This window comes from Oryx dammah, unplaced genomic scaffold (assembly GCF_014754425.2).
Source record: "Oryx dammah isolate SB20612 unplaced genomic scaffold, SCBI_Odam_1.1 HiC_scaffold_25, whole genome shotgun sequence".
Taxonomy (NCBI): domain Eukaryota; kingdom Metazoa; phylum Chordata; class Mammalia; order Artiodactyla; family Bovidae; genus Oryx; species Oryx dammah.
Genome location: NW_024070209.1, coordinates 62570364 through 62588720, shown reverse-complemented (window position 1 = coordinate 62588720; position 18357 = coordinate 62570364). Strand labels below are relative to the sequence as shown.

Genomic DNA, 18357 nt, shown 5'->3' with positions numbered 1-18357 from the left:
ATATTTTCAGGACAGACAGCCATTGGCCTGTCTGGAGAGGGGCTTCATAGACAATAAGTGGAGGGTTGGCTGCCAGTGTCACCTAGAGCCTGGAGCATAAGTGCAGTCATCTCAACTTGGGCCGCTGGCCACATTTGCCAAATTGTCAACACGTGGACTAGGCTTCTACTCCCTGATCCCCCACATGTGCCAACAGTAAAGTCCCCAACATGTAGGTGGTGACAGTGTAGGCCCTGTGCAGGGATAAGATGTAGCCTCCAGCCAGAGAAGCTGGTGTTGGGAATGGAGTAGGGAACAGGGGCAGGGCCATGTATGACTTTCCACCAGGGGCCCTGTATCAGATACCCATATTAAAGATTACAGTTTGTAACTGTGGTCTTATAAAGATAAATGGAATTCAGGCTGAACTATATGCTTTCCTTCTGTTTTCAAAATAAGTTAAAATATTTTCGTGGGCTCCTAAATGTACTGTGGACCCTAGGCCCTGTGTGTTCTGAGACTAATGGGTGAGCTGGCCCTGACCTGGGTGGATGGGGCCACCGATGCTTAGTCTCCTTGGCTGCTCTTTGTCTGTTGGAGCAATGCCCGAGGCCATACAAAAGCAAGAAGCAGGCTGGCTTTGACCTGGGGGCCACGGTTGGCTGACCCGCTGCTCTAGATGGTCAAGATTCAATTAGCTGAGAGCATTTCCCATGGGCCACAGGACAACTAAAAATAGACACGGTCACCCAGAGAGACTGGGAACCACTACAGAGAGCTGGATCTCCTGCCATGTCATGCCACCAACCCTGTTATTTTTCTTAATGAAGTATTCCTGACAAATGGAAAATGTATAAAACATATTCGGTCAACTTAGTACATTATCACAAAGTAAACACCCATTCAGATCAAGAAGCAGAACATAGCCAGCATTTCTGGAGGCCCCTCTAGTTCCCTTCCAATCATCACCCCTCTTTCCACCTGATCATGGCTACTCAACTGACTTGTAACCCTGGTCACTTTTGTTGATGTAAATGGAATAATGCCACACAGAGCATTGCACTCTTTAATGTCTGGATGGTTTCAGTCCTGGCCATTGTTGCTCTTGTTTCTGGAAGGACTGGATGGAGTGGATCACCACTCACAAGATGTGTTTGTCGTAAGATTGCTTCTCTTACATGGACACAGCTGGAGGTGAGGGGCATCTGGGAGCAACCTAAAAAGGCAGCCCAGGGTGCTCTGTGGCCTAGAGAGAGAAAGGGTACATTGATGCCACAAAGTGCCTGGCCTCAGACCCTGTGAAAGACACACCAACAGGAAAACCAACCTGACCAGGGAAGTTAATTAAGGCCTCTGGGACTCATTAGCCACCATTTACTAAAAAGACAAAAATTTTTACAGGGCAGACATTTTCAACAGGTTTTTTATTTGTTATTGTTCAGCTGCTCAGTTGTGTCCAACTCTTTGCCATCCCATGGACTGCAGCATGCCAGGCTTTCTTGTCCTTCACTATCTCCTGGAGTTTGCTCAAACTCATGCCCATTGAGTCAGTGATGCCATCCAACCATCTCATCCTCTGTCATCCCCTTCTCCTCCCTCCTTCAATCTTCCCCAGCATCAGGGTCTTTTCCAATAAGTCGGCTCTTTGCATCAGGTGGCCAAAGTATTGGATCTTCAGCTTCACCATCAGTCCTTCCAATGAATATTCAGCATTGATTTCCTGTAGAATTGACAGGTTGAATCTCTTTGCTGTTCAAGGGACAGTCTTCACCAGCACCACAGTTCAAAAGCATCCATTCTTCCACCTTCTGAGGTCAGGGCTGCACAATGCACAACTCCAGGGAGCATCGCTCACACAGAACACAGTGTGCACAATATCAGGCATGGAACTGCACAGTGCAGAGACCAGAATGTTAGCAGACTCGGTTGCCTGGATCCAGGCCACACGGTAACTTAGCATGTGGTCTAGACACCTAAACCTTCACCCAGCTACACCTGTGTGGGGAAGAGTTCTGCAAATTAGTTAAGTGTTCTGGTTATCCACTATTAACCTAGAAATTCAATCCCCTCTTCCCCGCCCCCATTAGGCTAAAATGACTGAATCTGTATCTGATGATAAAGAAGATCTTACATGGGACATCCCTGGTAGTCCAGTGGTTAAGAATCTGACTTGCAATGCAGGGTATGTGGGTTCAACCCCTGATTGGGGAGCCAAGATCCCACATGCTGCCGAGTAACTGAGCCTGCACACCACAACTAAGACCAACAAAGCAGTCAGATAAATAAATATTAAAAAAAAAAGAGAGAGAGAAAATATCTTATAGGCTCTCCTGTGGGTGTATGTGGGAAGGTGGGCAATGATTACACTTTTTTTTTTCCAAAGGTAATTTTTTTTTTTTTTTTTTTTGCCATGCCCATCGGCATGTGAGATCTTGGTTTACGGGCTAGGGATTGAACACGCCCCCTGCATCGGAAGTGTGGAGACTTAATCACTGGACCACCATGGAAATCCTAGTGATTTTAAACATCAGTTCTTTTTAATCTGGGGTGTATCTATAAAAGAAAATATCTATATCTACAAATACAAAATATCCAGAATAGGCAAATCCATAGAGATAGAAAATAAATTAGTAGTTGTCAGAGATTCTGGGTTTCTTTTTGAGCTGATGAAAATCTTATGGAATCAGATTGTGGTGATGGCTGCACAACTCTCTAATGTACTAAAAACTACTAAATCTTTAAAGTGAATTTTATGGTGTGTGGATTATTAAAAAAATTTTTTTTAATTCTATTTTTTTTTCCAAAAAATGAAGAGACACTGAATCTTCATTGACCTCAGGACATTTGCTGAAACTATTATGATTATTATTATTTTTAACAAAGAAGGACCACGTCTGAGCTTAATGCATGATTTTCTTTTTCCCCTAAAGGCAGAGCTAGGGGACAGTCATGAAGACCACTAAGAATCCCAAAACTATCATCTCAGTCTTGTGTGTCACTCCAAATAATCCTAAATCTGCTAAAAATCTAGCTCAACACTCTTCTGTATATTGTTTGTAGAAAATAATGTAGGTTTGAGACTCTGATAAGAGAAAATTTAGGATACTCAGTTCCAACTCTTTCAAAAGATGGGAAACAGTGGGGATCATAGTGCTCTTTCTTCCCTTGAGATAGGAAAGTTTTCTTCCAAATGACTCAAGATTTCCCTCTTGTTATATGCTCCCTCATTCTCATTCCCTGAGAGCCTCAAGAAGGGGGCCCAGGGCCCATGGCCCTACAATTGGGAGGTAGACCAGAAGCCTGCCTTTGTGTCCCCTGAACGTGAGGAAAAGGGGCTGAACTTGGGCCAGGAGAGCAACTTCCTGTGTAGAGGACAGGACCCTGCTGGATGCAGCTGTCTGCATTCAGAGTTGCAACTTGGGAGGATAATAGTTGAAGGAAGGAAAGCCTGAGTTTTCCAGATGTGGGCTTCTGTTATGAATAAGGGACATTCACGTGCATTCTGACAATCATTTATAAAGCCTGGTTTCTTTTAGGTAGTTATCCAAATATTTTTAGGACAAATGTTCAAAATGGGCATTTCTCATACCACACAGGCACAGATCTGCAGAAAGGCCCACGAGTTGAACTAGATCTTCTTTTCTGTCTTTCCAAGCCAGACAAGGAAATGCCACTCATTGGGCCTGATGCAAAGGGCCACAGGCTGGTTGGGAAGCTCTCCTGCCAGTGTATCTGACCTGAGAGCCAGCATGACAGAGGAACTTTCCTGGGCCAGGCACTCTTTTGAGCCTCTTAAATGTATCAACTCCTCTACTCTTCACGAGCCTATGCCACTGGCAGGATTATTATCCCCAATTTAAAGACGAATAGGCTGAGGCGCAGAGACGTTATCATGCCCAGGGTCATACAGCAAGAAGTGGCAGAGCTGGGACTGGACCCAGACAGTGCGCCTTCCTCCTTTCCACCTCATTCGTGTGTTCATGGTGTCACCAGATGTTCCTCTGTGCGGGCTTCGGTGACCCAGCAGATCAGCACCCTCTCTTCTCCCCTGGGAAGAGGTGGCTTATGGAACTACCACTCTTGATTTGTCATGAAAAGCTTAATCACTGAGTACTCACCCCAGTCTCCAAATACTGCACCCAGAGAATCAAGGGAGCCACACTCCAAGGTGGGAATCTATATGTCATTAGTAACAAGCCCCATCAGGCACTTGATCTGTGCAGGCTCTCCTCATCCCTTTGGGCCTTGCCCAGAAAGTAAAACTGGCTTCCATATTATGTGGAGGGCTGGATATGCCCAGGTGAGAGCAGGGTTCTCTTCCTTCTGAGGGCCCAGGGTCTGGAAACTAAGGCTGTCATTGGGAGCTGGTGGGATAATCCTATTGTGAAGGTGAAGTCACTCAGTCATGTCCGACTCTTTGCGACCCTGTGGACTGTAACTTACTAGACTCCTCCGTCCATGGGATTCTCCAGGCAAGAATACTGGAGTGGGTTGTCATTTCCTTCTCCAGGGGATCTTCCTGGCCCAGGGATCGAACCCGGGTCTCCCGCATTGGAGGCAGACGCTTTAACCTCTGAGCCACCAGGGAAGCCCCTGAACACGTGTGCTCGGTCATTTTAGTCGTGTCCGACTCTTTGCAACCCCATGGACTGTAGCCCGCCAGTCTCCTCTGTCTATGGGAGAGCCATGCCCTCCTCCAGGGGATCTTCCTGACTCAGGGATTGAACCCGAGTCTTTTACATTTCCTGCGTTGGCAGCCAGGTGCTTTACCCCTACACCACCTGGAAAGCCCCTACTGAACATGAGATGATATGAAAGAAGGTTCTGGGTGTGTTAAGGAGGATGGTAGGCACGGGCAACTGTTTTATGCAGGGACTTTCTCAGTGATTCTACAGACTGGAGCATTCTTCCAGCTTGGCTCTGGGTTTACACTAGATGGTCAATTAATACCTGTCAACCTACTTGTCCTAACAAGGCTTGGCTTAATGGAGGTATGTGGCCAAACCACTCACTGTTTCAAGGGTTCTGCTAGTGTTGAGTGGGAGGAGCCCAGGAGCCTGGAGCTCACCACGGCAAGCCACATCAGTGATGGTTTTGCAGCAGCTCTGCCACCTGAGTGGCCTGCCCTGCTACAGAGGGTCATGCTGGCTAAATGCAGCTAGAAAAATAACCCCTCAGTTTGTCACCCACAGGCCACCCCCCAGAAGAACTCCACCAGTCAATGCAACTTCAAAACACAAGAAAAAAAAATAAAGGAACATCGGATTCTAGTAGAAATCTTGTATTCGTTTTGCACACTGCTATGTTTTAAGGCAAGTGTCACATATTGAAAACAGAGATGAACAGCATTATGACATGTTAGAGCAGGGGACACATCATCAGACAGTGAGAGGGTGGCATTTCTCCCCAGCTGGCTCACTCCCAGTCTGATTCCTCTTTTGGACAGAAAAACAGGGAGAAGCCAGGGAGAGGGGAGTGATCATCACAGGGGTTTTACATGGAAGCACCCTTCCCTAGGCCACATGCTCCCCACACTGCACTCCCAGGTCCCGGAGAGAGTGTGTACAGCCCCTGGGTCAGACTGTCCATGGTGAAATTCACCTTTAGAAACAGGAAAATCAGGATGCCAAAGCCACACAACTTGCAGTTAATTCACCTCTGCCCCCAAATTCAAACTTGTTTGGACTGGAGCTAAAATACACAAACACACATGTAGATATAGATGCTAAACACATGTATGCCCCCCACATGCTACACATATGTGTGTACACACATAGTTACACAGATGTGGAAGAGGGAAAGATCAGATCTAGCGAAGGCTGAAAAATAATGAATGTTCACTTGCAGTTTGGAATCCAGCCATGTGATTATTTCTCCTTTAAAAATAGAAGGCCTCAACAACAAGCCAGAGGGTAAAGGCTTCCATGTACCGCTGAGGCCAGCTCCTGGTCACTCCTGCTTCACAGGAGTGGCTTAGCTTGTTTTAAAGAGGGCTAGAGGGAGGAGGGCCTGCCCACTGGCTGGGTCTTCCCTGTGCCCCTTGGCTCTTCCCCACCACTTCTGCTCAGGCCCATGCCCCGTAATTTTAAAACAGGGGAGCTTCACTGTCTCTGTCCCTCCCCCTATTTTAGCTGTGATGGGACACGTACCATAACGGTGTGCTCCCCTCCTGCAGGGCTTGGGTGATAGCAACAGAGAAAACGGGAATGAGCAAGGCTGAAAGTTTGGGAGTTTGAATAATGGCCAGCGTGTGGTGGCAGAAACGTGCCTGGGTCTGCGAGTCACTGGGAGGCCAGGGACCCAAAAGTGGGCTGGGAGGTTAATTCTCAAAAAGATGAAGGACAATAGGAAGAGGCTGCATTTGATGCTCACAAGAAACTGCCAAGAGCACAAGTGATGTGATAACAGTTGCTCCGGCACACAAAACAAAGCCCTGCTCATAACAGCCGTCATCCCCAGGAGAAGGAGCCTCCCGGAGAACTTAGGCATCGCTTAGGTAACAGTGAGGAAGGTACGGGGTTAAGTGTCAGCACTTAATAGCCAAGATGAGAAATGACCATTTTCCAGATTCACTCAGTTTGCCTCACCAGATTCCTCTGAGGTAGGTAAAAGGCAGGTGATGTCAGCCCCATTTTACTGATGGGGTAGAGTGAGGCCCCAGGACTTGCTGTAGGTCACCCCACACATACACACCAACAACTACATAGAAACAGCAGTCTTGTGCCTTTTAGATATTCCTTCCCTGCCCCTGGCAACACTGGTTCTCTCTATAAAGCCCCCTCTCCAAGGTTCAACCTGAGTCAGTAGGAATCAGGTAGACCATTTGGCTGATAATTTTAAACTCATGTGCTGCAGGAAAGGGAAACCAAGCCTATCAAAATTAGCCAAAGCCAGGACATCTGGCTTCATCCCAGTGAAGGGTGGGTTTGTGGTTTTTTTTTTTTTTAATTTGCTTTAAGGGAGGGTCTAGTTGGATTAAAATCTATTGCTAGACCAGTCAGGGTCCTGAATGCAATGACCATACCACACCTCCCCAGAGGCACAGGCCCCTCTGTGACCTGTTTGCCAAATCAGAGTGGAGGTGGATAAAGCTACAGTGTTGGCAGAAGTCCAGATCATGAAAGCAGAAACTTTCTGGGGCTGGGGCCAGACTGGGGACATTAATATATGTGTGTGTGCGTATGTGTGTGTCCTTACCCGTTGGGCTACTCCCCTTTCCCCTGCAGGCTGCACTCCCTCTCCTTTCTTTGACCTCAGAATGTATTATTTACCTAACGCCACTAACCAGAGACACCAGCAGTGCTAACACCATGGAGTATTTCTAACTTGATGGGCACGCAGTGCCTCCAGCCCAGTGACCCAGAAGCCAGCCATGCCTAGTCAGAGACTCTTAACACCTGAGTCCCAGCTCAGAGAATTCCAGCCAAGGACACGAATTTGGGAATTTTTCCAATTATTCTGGCTTACAAGGTGACAGATGACTGCCACCCGCCCAGGTCTGTCCATGAAGTATCCGAATGCTGAACTTGCCTGGGTGCAATGAAATAACATGTGCATCTTCCAAGCTTTAACTGCCAGGTCTCTATGAGTCTGTTACTCCCCACCCTGGCAGCTCGACGGTGTGTTTCCAGACAGAGCCAGCGTGCACACAGTTGGCCTGGACATGATCGAGTGTCAAATGTCAGAGTGTCTTGGTCCTCAAGAGTCAGTTCCCACTGGGAAACCCAATGCCTGTGCCGAGAAGTAACCCTCAAACTGGTGGCTGGGCCAGGGCATTGCTCGGGAGGCAAAAAGTTGGTGAGGGCGGTGCCAGGGCCAGGTGGCCAGACTGATGGGGTGGGCACCCCCAGTGGGTGAGCTGGAAGCCCAGCCCCATCACAGAACCGACTCCTTGGACTCTGGGGTGCTGGCTGCTGGGCCGGTGGGGTTTGGGTGTGTCACCAAGGGCGACGTCTCCTCCTCCGACTTGCAGTTAGGGATGGCCTCCACTTTGACCTCGCTCAGCTCCTGCTCCCCTCTCTTCATCGCCTTCTGATTCAGGTGGTGGAGGATGCCCGCACCCAGGGCATCACCCTCCACGTTCACCACGGTGGTGGTGCGGTCCCTGCAAGGAGAGAACAGGCAGGCGTTACAGTCGATGCCGCCTGGAGCCACCAGGGGGCGGATGTCACTACGGGCTGAGGTACCAGGAGGCTGTGACCCTGAGGGAGAGCAAGCTAAGGCCATGGGGTGTTGCTTGATGCTAAACTGATTTTCTCCAAATATGTTTCATTCTTATGAAACAGGCCCACTCATTGTAGAAAACTTGGGGAGAAGAGAAGTATAAAGGAAAAAACAAAAGTCACTCCCCCACATCCTCTGCATCCCTGAGTGAACCAGTAGTGACATTTGGATCTGTTTCCTTCCAGAAATCTTCCTATGTGTGCACTTCATGTGTGAGACACCATCGTGTAAAAGTTATAAGTAACTGGGATGACAAGGGCTTCCTGGTGGCTCAGATGGTAAAGAATCTGCCTGCAGTGCAGAAGACCTGGATTTGATCCCTGGGTTGGGAAGATTCCCTGGAGAAGGGAATGACAATCCACTCCAGTGTTCTTGCCTGGAGAATCCTCACGGACAGAGGAGCCTGGCAAGCTACAGCCCACGGGTCGCAAAGAGTCAAACACGACTGAGCGACTAAGTACCCACACACGACTGGTGGGTGGTGCAGATTCGGTCCTGGCTCCAGCTTCCCTCCCACTCACCCTTACCCTGTGGGAACCTCCCTCCTAGTCTCGTGTCCACACTGCATCTCGTGTAAGCTTCATGTGCTTCCCATGGCTGTTGGCAAATACCATCTCAGAGAGAACAGCACTGCCGTTTCCAGAAGCTTTGTCTTCCCAGAGCCCAACAACCAGCACCTCTCCCTGGGGCTCAGAGGAAGTATCATGCTCATTCTGAAGAAGGAGGGAAAATAGGAACTTGCCTGAGGTGCTGGAGAAGCTGAGAGTTGTGGAATCAGAGGTTGTGGGTGGTGGGGGTCTCACTTGGGCAGCTCGCTTGGTGCCTGACCTCCCTCATCCTGACCAATCACCCCTTAAACGCCTGCCTTCCCCATGGAGGGGAGCCGGTGAGGAAGGAGGCGGGGCCTCTGACACTGCCCTGGTCCCTCTTACTTGTCTGAACACTGCATCTCCAAAGCACTTTTCATCCCCAAGGAGCTCAAGGAATTCTGAGAAGTCCCTTCAAGTTTCCAGGGCTTAAAAATAAAGTTGGAACCCAGCACTCCTAACCAGCATGGGCAGATCCACCAGCCCGGGGCCAGGGTCTAGTGGTCAGGGTACCCATGCCCGGCTCTGACCAGCCTGGCCAGGAGTGAGTTCCCCAGGGCTGACTGAAGGCTCTTCCGAGTGCTGTGCATGTGCTAACTCGCTTAGTCTCCACTACACCTCTGCTGTAGGGCTCTGTTCCTATCCTCTTTCCACAGACTGGCAGACTAAATCACAGACAGTTCATATCACACGACTAGTAAATGACGTGAACCCAGGCTCCAGGGCTTCTTTTTTTTTTTCCCAGGGCTCATTTCTTATTCATATGCTCTACCTATTATCCAACATCAGTCCCTCAATGACCTTCCCTATGATTACAGGTATTGTTTGTATCTGAGAAAAGTATCATGGGACTCAAGGCAGCAACAATTAGAAACTGTTCTCCATCTTTACGGGAGCCCTGGTGATGGTTACCCAGATCACAGCTTCTTTCTAACTCTGCCCCTGAGCCCAAGCCCAGGCACTTGCATGAGCAGCACTCATCTTTTCTCCACTTACAGAAATCACTCCTTGGACATTCCAGGCCAAGGACAATCATTCCCGAAGATTCACTCCTCCAATGGTTATGACCCCTATGCAGCCAACAATCTCCACAGACACTTGGGCCTCTGACTTTTCTGAATGTTCTAAGCAAGTTCTCAGTAATGGCATGTTTTAAGTTTCTCTGCATGCCCCGGGCCAGTGCCAAGCTCCTAGGGAGCTCAATACAGACTTTCTTTTATTCAGTGCCCTTAGGACTTGCTACTTACACAATCCAGTCCACAGCCAGGATCAGAGAGAGGTCATGAGTGGGCAGCCCGATGGCCTCTAGGATAATGGCGATGGTGAGGACCCCTCCAGCGGGCACGCCTGCTGCTCCAACACTGGACGCCGTGGCGGTCACTCTAGGGGATGGGACGGCAGGATCAGCCATGAGCCCGGAGCACCGAGGGGACACAGAGACAGGCAGAACATGGCAGCCACGGCTTGGAACTGAAAACCACACAACCCTAGTCTGTCGACTGCACCCTCGAGAGAGGATCCACTTTCTTCAAGTAATGAATTCATGCTGTCCTCATTTACAAATGAGACGCCCGAGTCATGGTAAGATTGTATTCATGAAGTTTTTCAAAGGAAATCGCAATAAAAAAAACCTCAAAGTTTAAACCAGGCCTAGAGATGAAGGAAAGAATATGGAACTTACAGAATGGTGAAAATCTGTCCAGCTCTCAGCTCCACGTTGTTGAGCTGGGCAATGAACACTGCGGCCACGCACTGGAAGATGGCTGCACCATCCATGTTCACAGTGGCCCCGATGGGGAGGATGAACCGGCTGATCCTCTTGTCTACACCATTGTTTTCTTCAATGCACTTCATCATAGAGGGAAGGGTTGCCGAGCTGGGAAATGCAAACCACCAAATAAGAGAATAGTCCTTTGTGACCAGGCTAACCTATTACTCAGCTCAGACCCAGGAACAGAGCAATTAGCACCATCCTAGGTTATGGCACTCTCCCCTTGAAAGAAAAGAAAAATCAGAATTTTTGCAGAGTTTCTGTCACACATGGGGTTTTGTCAATTGCTTTCCCAAAGTGTTCAAAATTGGGCTTTCTAGACTTAGTTATTTTTCCCCTGGATACACCCGTTCCAGATTTCCCAAGAACCACACATTGTCTCACAGTGCAAAGTATTCTCAAGAGAACAGAGAACTATTTCCTCTACACATGCATCTCCTCTCTTGAACATGTTCCCCTCCAAAAAGTAAAAGGCAAACTATGTTTTTTCTTCTACGCCAAGAAGCAGAAATGGTTCTGACAGGATTTCCCTGGTGGTCGAGTGGTTAGGGCTCTGTGCTTCCACTGCAGGGGACATGAGTTCAATCCCTGGTCAGGGAAGTTCCGCATGCTGTGAGAGTGTGGCCAAAAAAAAGAGAGAAAAAAAAAATGGCTCTGAGAGTTTGGAAGGAGGAACTGCATCTCAAGATAATGAAGAATAAGACCTGGTCTCCACAGTGGGTTCTGCAGACTCTGTACATGTGGCTGGCATAGCTGAAGTAGGCTGGTTTCTGCCAAAGCCGGAGAAACTTACCTCCTTCATTCCTCCCACACCACAACCCAGTCATAGACGCTGCAGGGCAGGATGGTGGGAAACAGGCAGCAGAGAGGCAGAAACTAAATGTGTGAATCAAACGATGTGCCGCCATCCTTTCAAAGTTTTCTTTGTGTTTGGAAAGCCCAGTGTTTTTCTGGAAGAATATCAGCCATGACAAGGTCCATCTTTTGTGGTAAATTAGATAATCCCACAATATTGTGTACTCCTAGAGAGCTGAGCATACACCCCTCACCAGGATGCCTTATGTCTTGGTCTTATTTCCTAATTCACCCATCCAAAGGGAGAACTGAAGAGGTATCATTCTAGAAACTTTACTGCAATGCATTTTGAGTCAAGTGGTTGTCTTCTTTTACTCAGGCTGAGGTCTAGTTAGGGTGAGGACCCACAGCTGGGTAAAATTATGATCTAACTGACCTCTAAGAAGCAAGGAGGAGAAGGGAATGAGGCAATCTCTCATTCTGGCAATCCTAAAAATCTACTTCCCTAAGAGCTATGGGGCTGGCAGTGCAAAAAAAATCAGATGAAACCAATTTAGAGCTTTCAAGAAACTAAAATTTGTCAAGATGCTAGTTGTGCATCCACCGCGGGCTTATCTGGTTCCAAGCTCAAGGGCAGCCAAGGGCACCTGCAATCCACTCACCTGGAGCAGGTGGCAAACGCTGTGGCAAACGGTGTGAGGAGGCCCAGGAGGAACCTGAATGGGTTTTTTCTTGTGAAGATAAAATAAATTAGAGGCAGAACAATTCCTCCGTGAATAAAATGGCCCAATATAGACGTGAAGATGTATTTCCCCAGGCTGGTCACCAGCATGATGATGTCCTTCATTTCTACAATCTTGCTTCCAACCAGGAACATGATGCCCACAGGTACATACCTAGGATGTGAGCACAGGGCACAGGTAAGCAAGGGTGAGGATGCTGGGGCTGAGAGATGCAGGCCCTTCCTGGCATGGGACTTGTGGACTCTCAACCAGGTGGTCTTCATCTCTCCCTGGGATGACCCTGAGAAATAGAAAAGGATGGGGGGTATGCCGTGCCTATTTTACAGGCCATGAAACTGAGTAAAATTAACAGGATCACTTATCATGGGTGTGGAGTCAGGACGAGGACCCAGACTTCTTTCCCCTTGGATATTGTATGTTCTTAACAGCTGGATGCTGCCAACCACGTGGGCTCCCAAGTGGAAGGAACTCTGAGATTAAAGCCTCTGCGACTGTGGGCTTGACTTGCAGCTTTGCTCAGGCCTGCTCTGAGAACTCAGAAACACGAAAGACTAACACCTATTTCATTGTGCAGAATTGCTGTGATACAGAATTGAGCCAAAGCTGGGACTTTTGTGAAGTTTCAAATTCCTGGTGGATTGGAAAACACGATTCCATGGGAAAAAGTCACTAACAATGACCTTCTGAGAACACTCTTGGAGCGTGAAGATTTTTTTTAATGGGCAGGTGGGAGGAAGGAAGGGAGGAAATGAACTAGGGGAGCTACAAAGGATAAAAGCCTGCTGTTTTGAGCTTAACTGAGGATGAATTTTAAAAATATTAAAAAGCAGAAACATTGCTGACAAAGGTCCATCTAGTCAAAGCTACGGTTTTTCCAGTAGTCATGTGAGAGCTGGACCATAAAGAAGGCTGATTGCCGAAAAATTGATGCTTTTGAACTGTGGTGTTAGAGAAGACTCTTGAGAGCTCCTTGGACTACAAGGAGATGAAACCAGTCAATCCTGAAGGAAATCAGTCCTGAACATTCATTGGAGGGACTGATGCTGAAGCTCCAATACTTTGGCCACCTGATGTGAAGAACTGACTCATTGGACTGGCTGGTTTGAACTGGCTCATTGAACTGAAAAAAATGATGCTGGGAAAGACTGAAGGCAGGAGAAGAAGGGGACAACAGAGGATGAGATGGTTGGATGGCATCACTGACTCGCTGGACATGAGTTTGAGTCAGCTCTGGGAGCTGGTGATGGACAGGAAATCATGGCATGCTGCAGTCCATGGGGTCGCAGAGTTGGACAGGACTGAGCGACTGGACTGAGCTGAAGATGAATTTTATAACTATTGACTTTATTTATAAATTTTAATTATATAGATCATAATGTCACACAGTTCAAATTTCAAAGGGTACAAAAGGATGCAGTCTACCTGCCACCTCTGTCCTCCCAAGTACCAGGCTTCCTTCCAAGGAGACATTGCCAATGTCACCGGTTTTTTAAGACTTCTTCCCAGAGGTACTCTAAGAAGTATTATTATTTTTAAATCCCATAGTAATACACGAATACATTCTCCTTTCAAAAAATTAAAACATGATAGCTAAGACCAAAATCTTTAGGCCCTATCCTCAAGCCAGCCCCCTCCTCTGGTAACCAGTCCCACTTCCTAGTCTTTTAGATACATGTGTTTAAATCTGCATATTTTTTTAAACTCCCTATTATGTCTTTGAGACCTTTTCATATCAATACATAGACATCTACCTCACTCTGGTCTTGTTTTTTAATCATGGTAAAGTATGCATAACATAAAACTGACCATATTAACCCTTTTAAGCATACAATTTGGTGACTTTAAGTATATTCAAAGTCTTGTGCAACTATCACCACTGTCCATCTCCAGAACTTTCTCATCATCACAAACAGAAACTCTGTATTCAATAAATAATAACCCCATGTTCCCCCTCACTGCTGCTTTCAGAGACCACTGTTCTACTTTCAGTCTCTACGAATTTGACTCTTCAAGGTGCCCTAATACATGGAATAATACAATTTTAGCCCCCTTGTGTCTGGCGTATTTCACTTGTGGCTTCCCTGGTGGCTCAGACAGTAAGAATCCGCCTGCAATGCAGAGACCCGGGTTTGATCCCTGGGTTGGAAAGATCCCCTGAGAGAGAGCATGTCAACCCATTCACGTCTTTAAGGTTCCTCTCTCTATTGGAGCACTTTTCAGAATTTCACTCCTTCTTAAGGCTGAATAATATTCCATTGTATGCATATCCCACATTTTCCTTATCCCTTCAGTCTGTCAATGGACATTTGGGTTGATTCCACCTTTATCTCATTCTTTTAAAATAGCATCCTCGGAACTACACTATAGATTATTTGCATTGCCCTGCTGAGGAGCATTTAAATTATTCCCAGGTTTTCATCACCACACAGAACACTGCAAACAGGCCTCTTTGTGTCCACATGCCTATGTTCTCCAGGTAGAGACACCATGAAGTGGGGCTACTGAGTCATGGGGTGTGTTTTAAAGTTTAGTGAAGTGAAGTTGCTCAGTCGTGTCCAACTCCTTGCGACCCCATGGACTGTAGCCTACAAGGCTCCTCTGTCCATGGACTTTTCCAGGCAAGAGTACTGGAGTGGGTTGGCATTTCCTTCTCCAGGGGATCTTAAAGTTTAGTAGATCCTGACAAATCGTTCTCCAATGTGGCTGTTCTAATTCATATTCCCAATGGCTTCTAGGAGAATAATCCTTTCCCTGCACCACTGCTGCTGCTAAGTTGCTTCAGTCGTGTCCAACTCTTAGTGACCCCATGGACTGCAGCCCACCAGGCTCCTCCATCCATGGGATTTTCCAGGCAAGAGTACTGGAGTGGGGTGCCATTGCCTTCTCCCCCTGCACCACTGGTTCTCATCCAATGATGATTTTGTCCCCAGGGAACATTAAGTAATATCTGGAGACAGTTTTGGTTGTCACAACTTTGGCAGGGGGTGCTACTGGCGTCTAGGGGCTAGAGACCAAGGATATGCCTAAATATGCTAACTATGGTGCACAAGACAGCTTCCCACAAACAAAGAACGTCAATAGTGCTGTTAATAAAGGTACATTGTACAGCACAATAGCCAAAATACTGTAAAGATAGCCAGTATTTTATAGTAACCATACATACTTCCCTGGTGGCTCAGACGGTAAAGCGTCTGTTTACAATACGGGAGACCCAGGTTTGATCCCTGGGTTGGGAAGATCCCCTGGAGAAGGAAACGGCAATCCACTCCAGGACTATTGCCTGGAAAATCCCATGGACAAGAGGAGCCTGGTAGACTACAGTCCATGGGGTCACAAAGAGTTGGACACGACTGAACAACTTCACTTCACTTCACTTCATACATGGAATATAATCTATAAAGACTTTGAATCACCACGTTGTATACCTGAAACTAATATAACATCATAAATCAACTATGGGACTGGAATGCAAAAGTAGGAAGTCAAGAAACACCTGGAGTAACAGGCAAATTTGGCTTTGGAATGCGGAATGAAGCAGGGCAAAGACTAATAGAGTTTTGCCAAGAAAATGCACTGGTCATAGCAAACACCCTCTTCCATCAACACAAGAAAAGACTTTACACATGGACATCACCAGATGGTCAACACCAAAATCAGATTGATTATATTCTTTGCAGCCAAAGATGGAGAAGCTGTATACAGTCAACAAAAACAAGACCAGGAGCTGACTGTGGCTCAGATCATGAACTCCTTATTACCAAATTCAGACTTAAATTGAAGAAAGTAGGGAAAACCGCTAGACCATTCAGGTATGACCTAAATCAAATCCCTTATGATTATACAGTGGAAGTGAGAAATAGATTTAAGGGTCTAGATCTGATAGATAGAGTGCCTGATGAACTATGGAATGAGGTTCATGACATTGTATAGGAGACAGGGATCAAGAACATCCCCATGGAAAAGAAATGCAAAAAAGCAAAATGGCTGTCTGGGGAGGCCTTACAAATAGCTGTGAAAAGAAGAGAGGCAAAAAGCAAAGGAGAAAAGGAAAGATATAAGCATCTGAATACAGAGTTCCAAAGAATAGCAAGAAGAGATAAGAAAGCCTTCTTCAGCGATCAGTGCAAAGAAATAGAGGAAAACAACAGAATGGGAAAGACTAGAGATCTCTTTAAGAAAATTAGAGATACCAAGGGAACATTTCATGCAAAGATGGGCTCAATAAAGGACAGAAATGGTATGGACCTAACAGAAGCAGAAGATATTAAGAAGAGGTGGCAAGAATACACGAAAGAACTGTACAAAAAAGATGTTCACGACCCAGATAATCATGATGATGTGATCACTCATCTAGAGCCAGACATCTTGGAATGTGAAGTCAAGTGGGCCTCACTTGAGCATCACTACGAACAAAGCTAGTGGAGGTGATGGAATTCCAGTTGAGCTGTTTCAAATCCTGAAAGATGATGCTGTGAAAGTGCTGCACTCAATATGCCAGCAAGTTTGGAAAACTCAGCAGTGGCCACAGGACTGGAAAAGGTCAGTTTTCATTCCAATCCCAAAGAAAGGCAATGCCAAAGAATGCTCAAACTACCACACAATTGCACTCATCTCACACACTAGTAAAGTAATGCTCAAAATTCTCTAAGCCAGACTTCAGTAATACGTGAACCGTGAACTTCCAGATGTTCAAGCTGGTTTTAGAAAAGGCAGAGGAACCAGAGATCAAATTGCCAACATCCGCTGGATCAGGGAAAAAGCAAGAGAGTTCCAGAAAAACATCTATTTCTGCTTTATTGACTATGCCAAAGCCTTTGACTGTGTGGATCACAAGAAACTGTGGAAAATTCTGAGAGATGGGAATACCAGACCACCTGACCTGCCTCTTGAGAAATCTGTATGCAGGTCAGGAAGCAACAGTTAGAACTGGACATGGAACAACAGACTGGTTCCAAATAGGAAAGGGAGTACGTCAAGGCTGTATATTGTCACCCTGCTTATTTAACTTCTATGCAGAGTATATCATGAGAAACGCTGGGCTGGAAGAAACACAAGCTGGAATCAAGATTACCAGGAGAAATATCAATAACCTCAGATATGCAGATGACACCACCCTTATGGCAGAAAGTGAAGAGGAGCTAAAAAGCCTCTTGATGAAAGTGAAAGAGGAGAGTGAAAAAGTTGCCTTAAAGCTCAACATTCAGAAAATGAGGATCATGGCATCTGGTCCCATCACTTCATGGGAAATAGATGGGGAAACAGTTGAAACAGTGTCAGACTTTATTTTTGGGGGCTCCAAAATCACTGCAGATGGTGACTGCAGCCATGAAATTAAAAGATGCTTACTCCTTGGAAGAAAAGTTATGACCAACCTAGATAGTATATTCAAAAGCAGAAACATTACTTTGCTGACTAAGGTCCGTCTAGTCAAGGCTATGGTTTTTCCTGTGGTCATGTATGGATGTGAGAGTTGGACTGTGAAGAAGGCTGAGCGCCGAAGAATTGATGCATTTGAACTGTGGTGTTGGAGAAGACTCTTGAGAGTCCCTTGGACTGCAAGGAGATCCAACCAGTCCATTCTGAAGGAGATCAGCCCTGGGATTTCTTTGGAAGGAATGATGCTAAAGCTGAAGCTCCAGTACTTTGGACACCTCATGCGAAGAGTTGACTGATTGGAAAAGACTCTGATGCTGGGAGGGATTGGGGGCAGGAGGAGAAGGGGATGACAGAGGATGAGATGGCTGGATGGCATCACGGACTCGATGGACGTGAGTCTGAGTGAACTCTGGGAGTTGTTGATGGACAGGGAGGCCTGGCGTGCTGCAATTCATGGGGTCGCAAAGAGTTGGACATGACTGAGCGACTGAACTGAACTGAGTGATTAAGTGAAAGTCATTCAGTCGTGCCCAACTCTTTGCAACCCCATGGACTATTCTTCAGACTAGAATCCTGGAGTGGGTAGCTGTTCCCTTCTCCAGGGGATCTTCCCAACCCAGGGATCAAACCCAGGTCTCTTGCATTGCAGGTGGATTCTTTACCAGCTGAGCCACCAGGGAATCAACTATATCTCAATAAAAAAGAAACAGGTTTTTATTGTTGAAAGTGGAAAATGCAGAAAAATGAAAATAAAAATTCCTCAAATTCCAAAGGGAAAAAAAAATAGTGCTGTTGTTGAGAAATCTTAACTTTACCCTTATCAGTGCCTGATAGAAGCAAGCTTTTCATTTCCCTGATTTCTAATAACCTGGCCATCCCTTAA

At 46.6% G+C, this 18357-nt stretch overlaps 1 protein-coding gene across 1 annotated transcript in view; it reads right to left on the bottom strand.

The window, feature by feature from the left end:
* Nucleotides 1-5244: 5244 nt before the first annotated feature.
* SLC1A4 (solute carrier family 1 member 4) overlaps nucleotides 5245-18357 on the bottom strand; it is a 30778-nt gene continuing 17665 nt past the window's right edge. The window contains exons 5-8 of the mRNA XM_040224030.1: nucleotides 12018-12251; nucleotides 10471-10665; nucleotides 10037-10171; nucleotides 5245-8083 (exon numbers count right to left, since the gene is read on the bottom strand). Coding sequence (XP_040079964.1) covers nucleotides 7855-8083; nucleotides 10037-10171; nucleotides 10471-10665; nucleotides 12018-12251 — 793 coding nt within the window. The 3' untranslated portion in view covers nucleotides 5245-7854. The remainder of the gene's footprint in view (nucleotides 8084-10036; nucleotides 10172-10470; nucleotides 10666-12017; nucleotides 12252-18357) is intronic.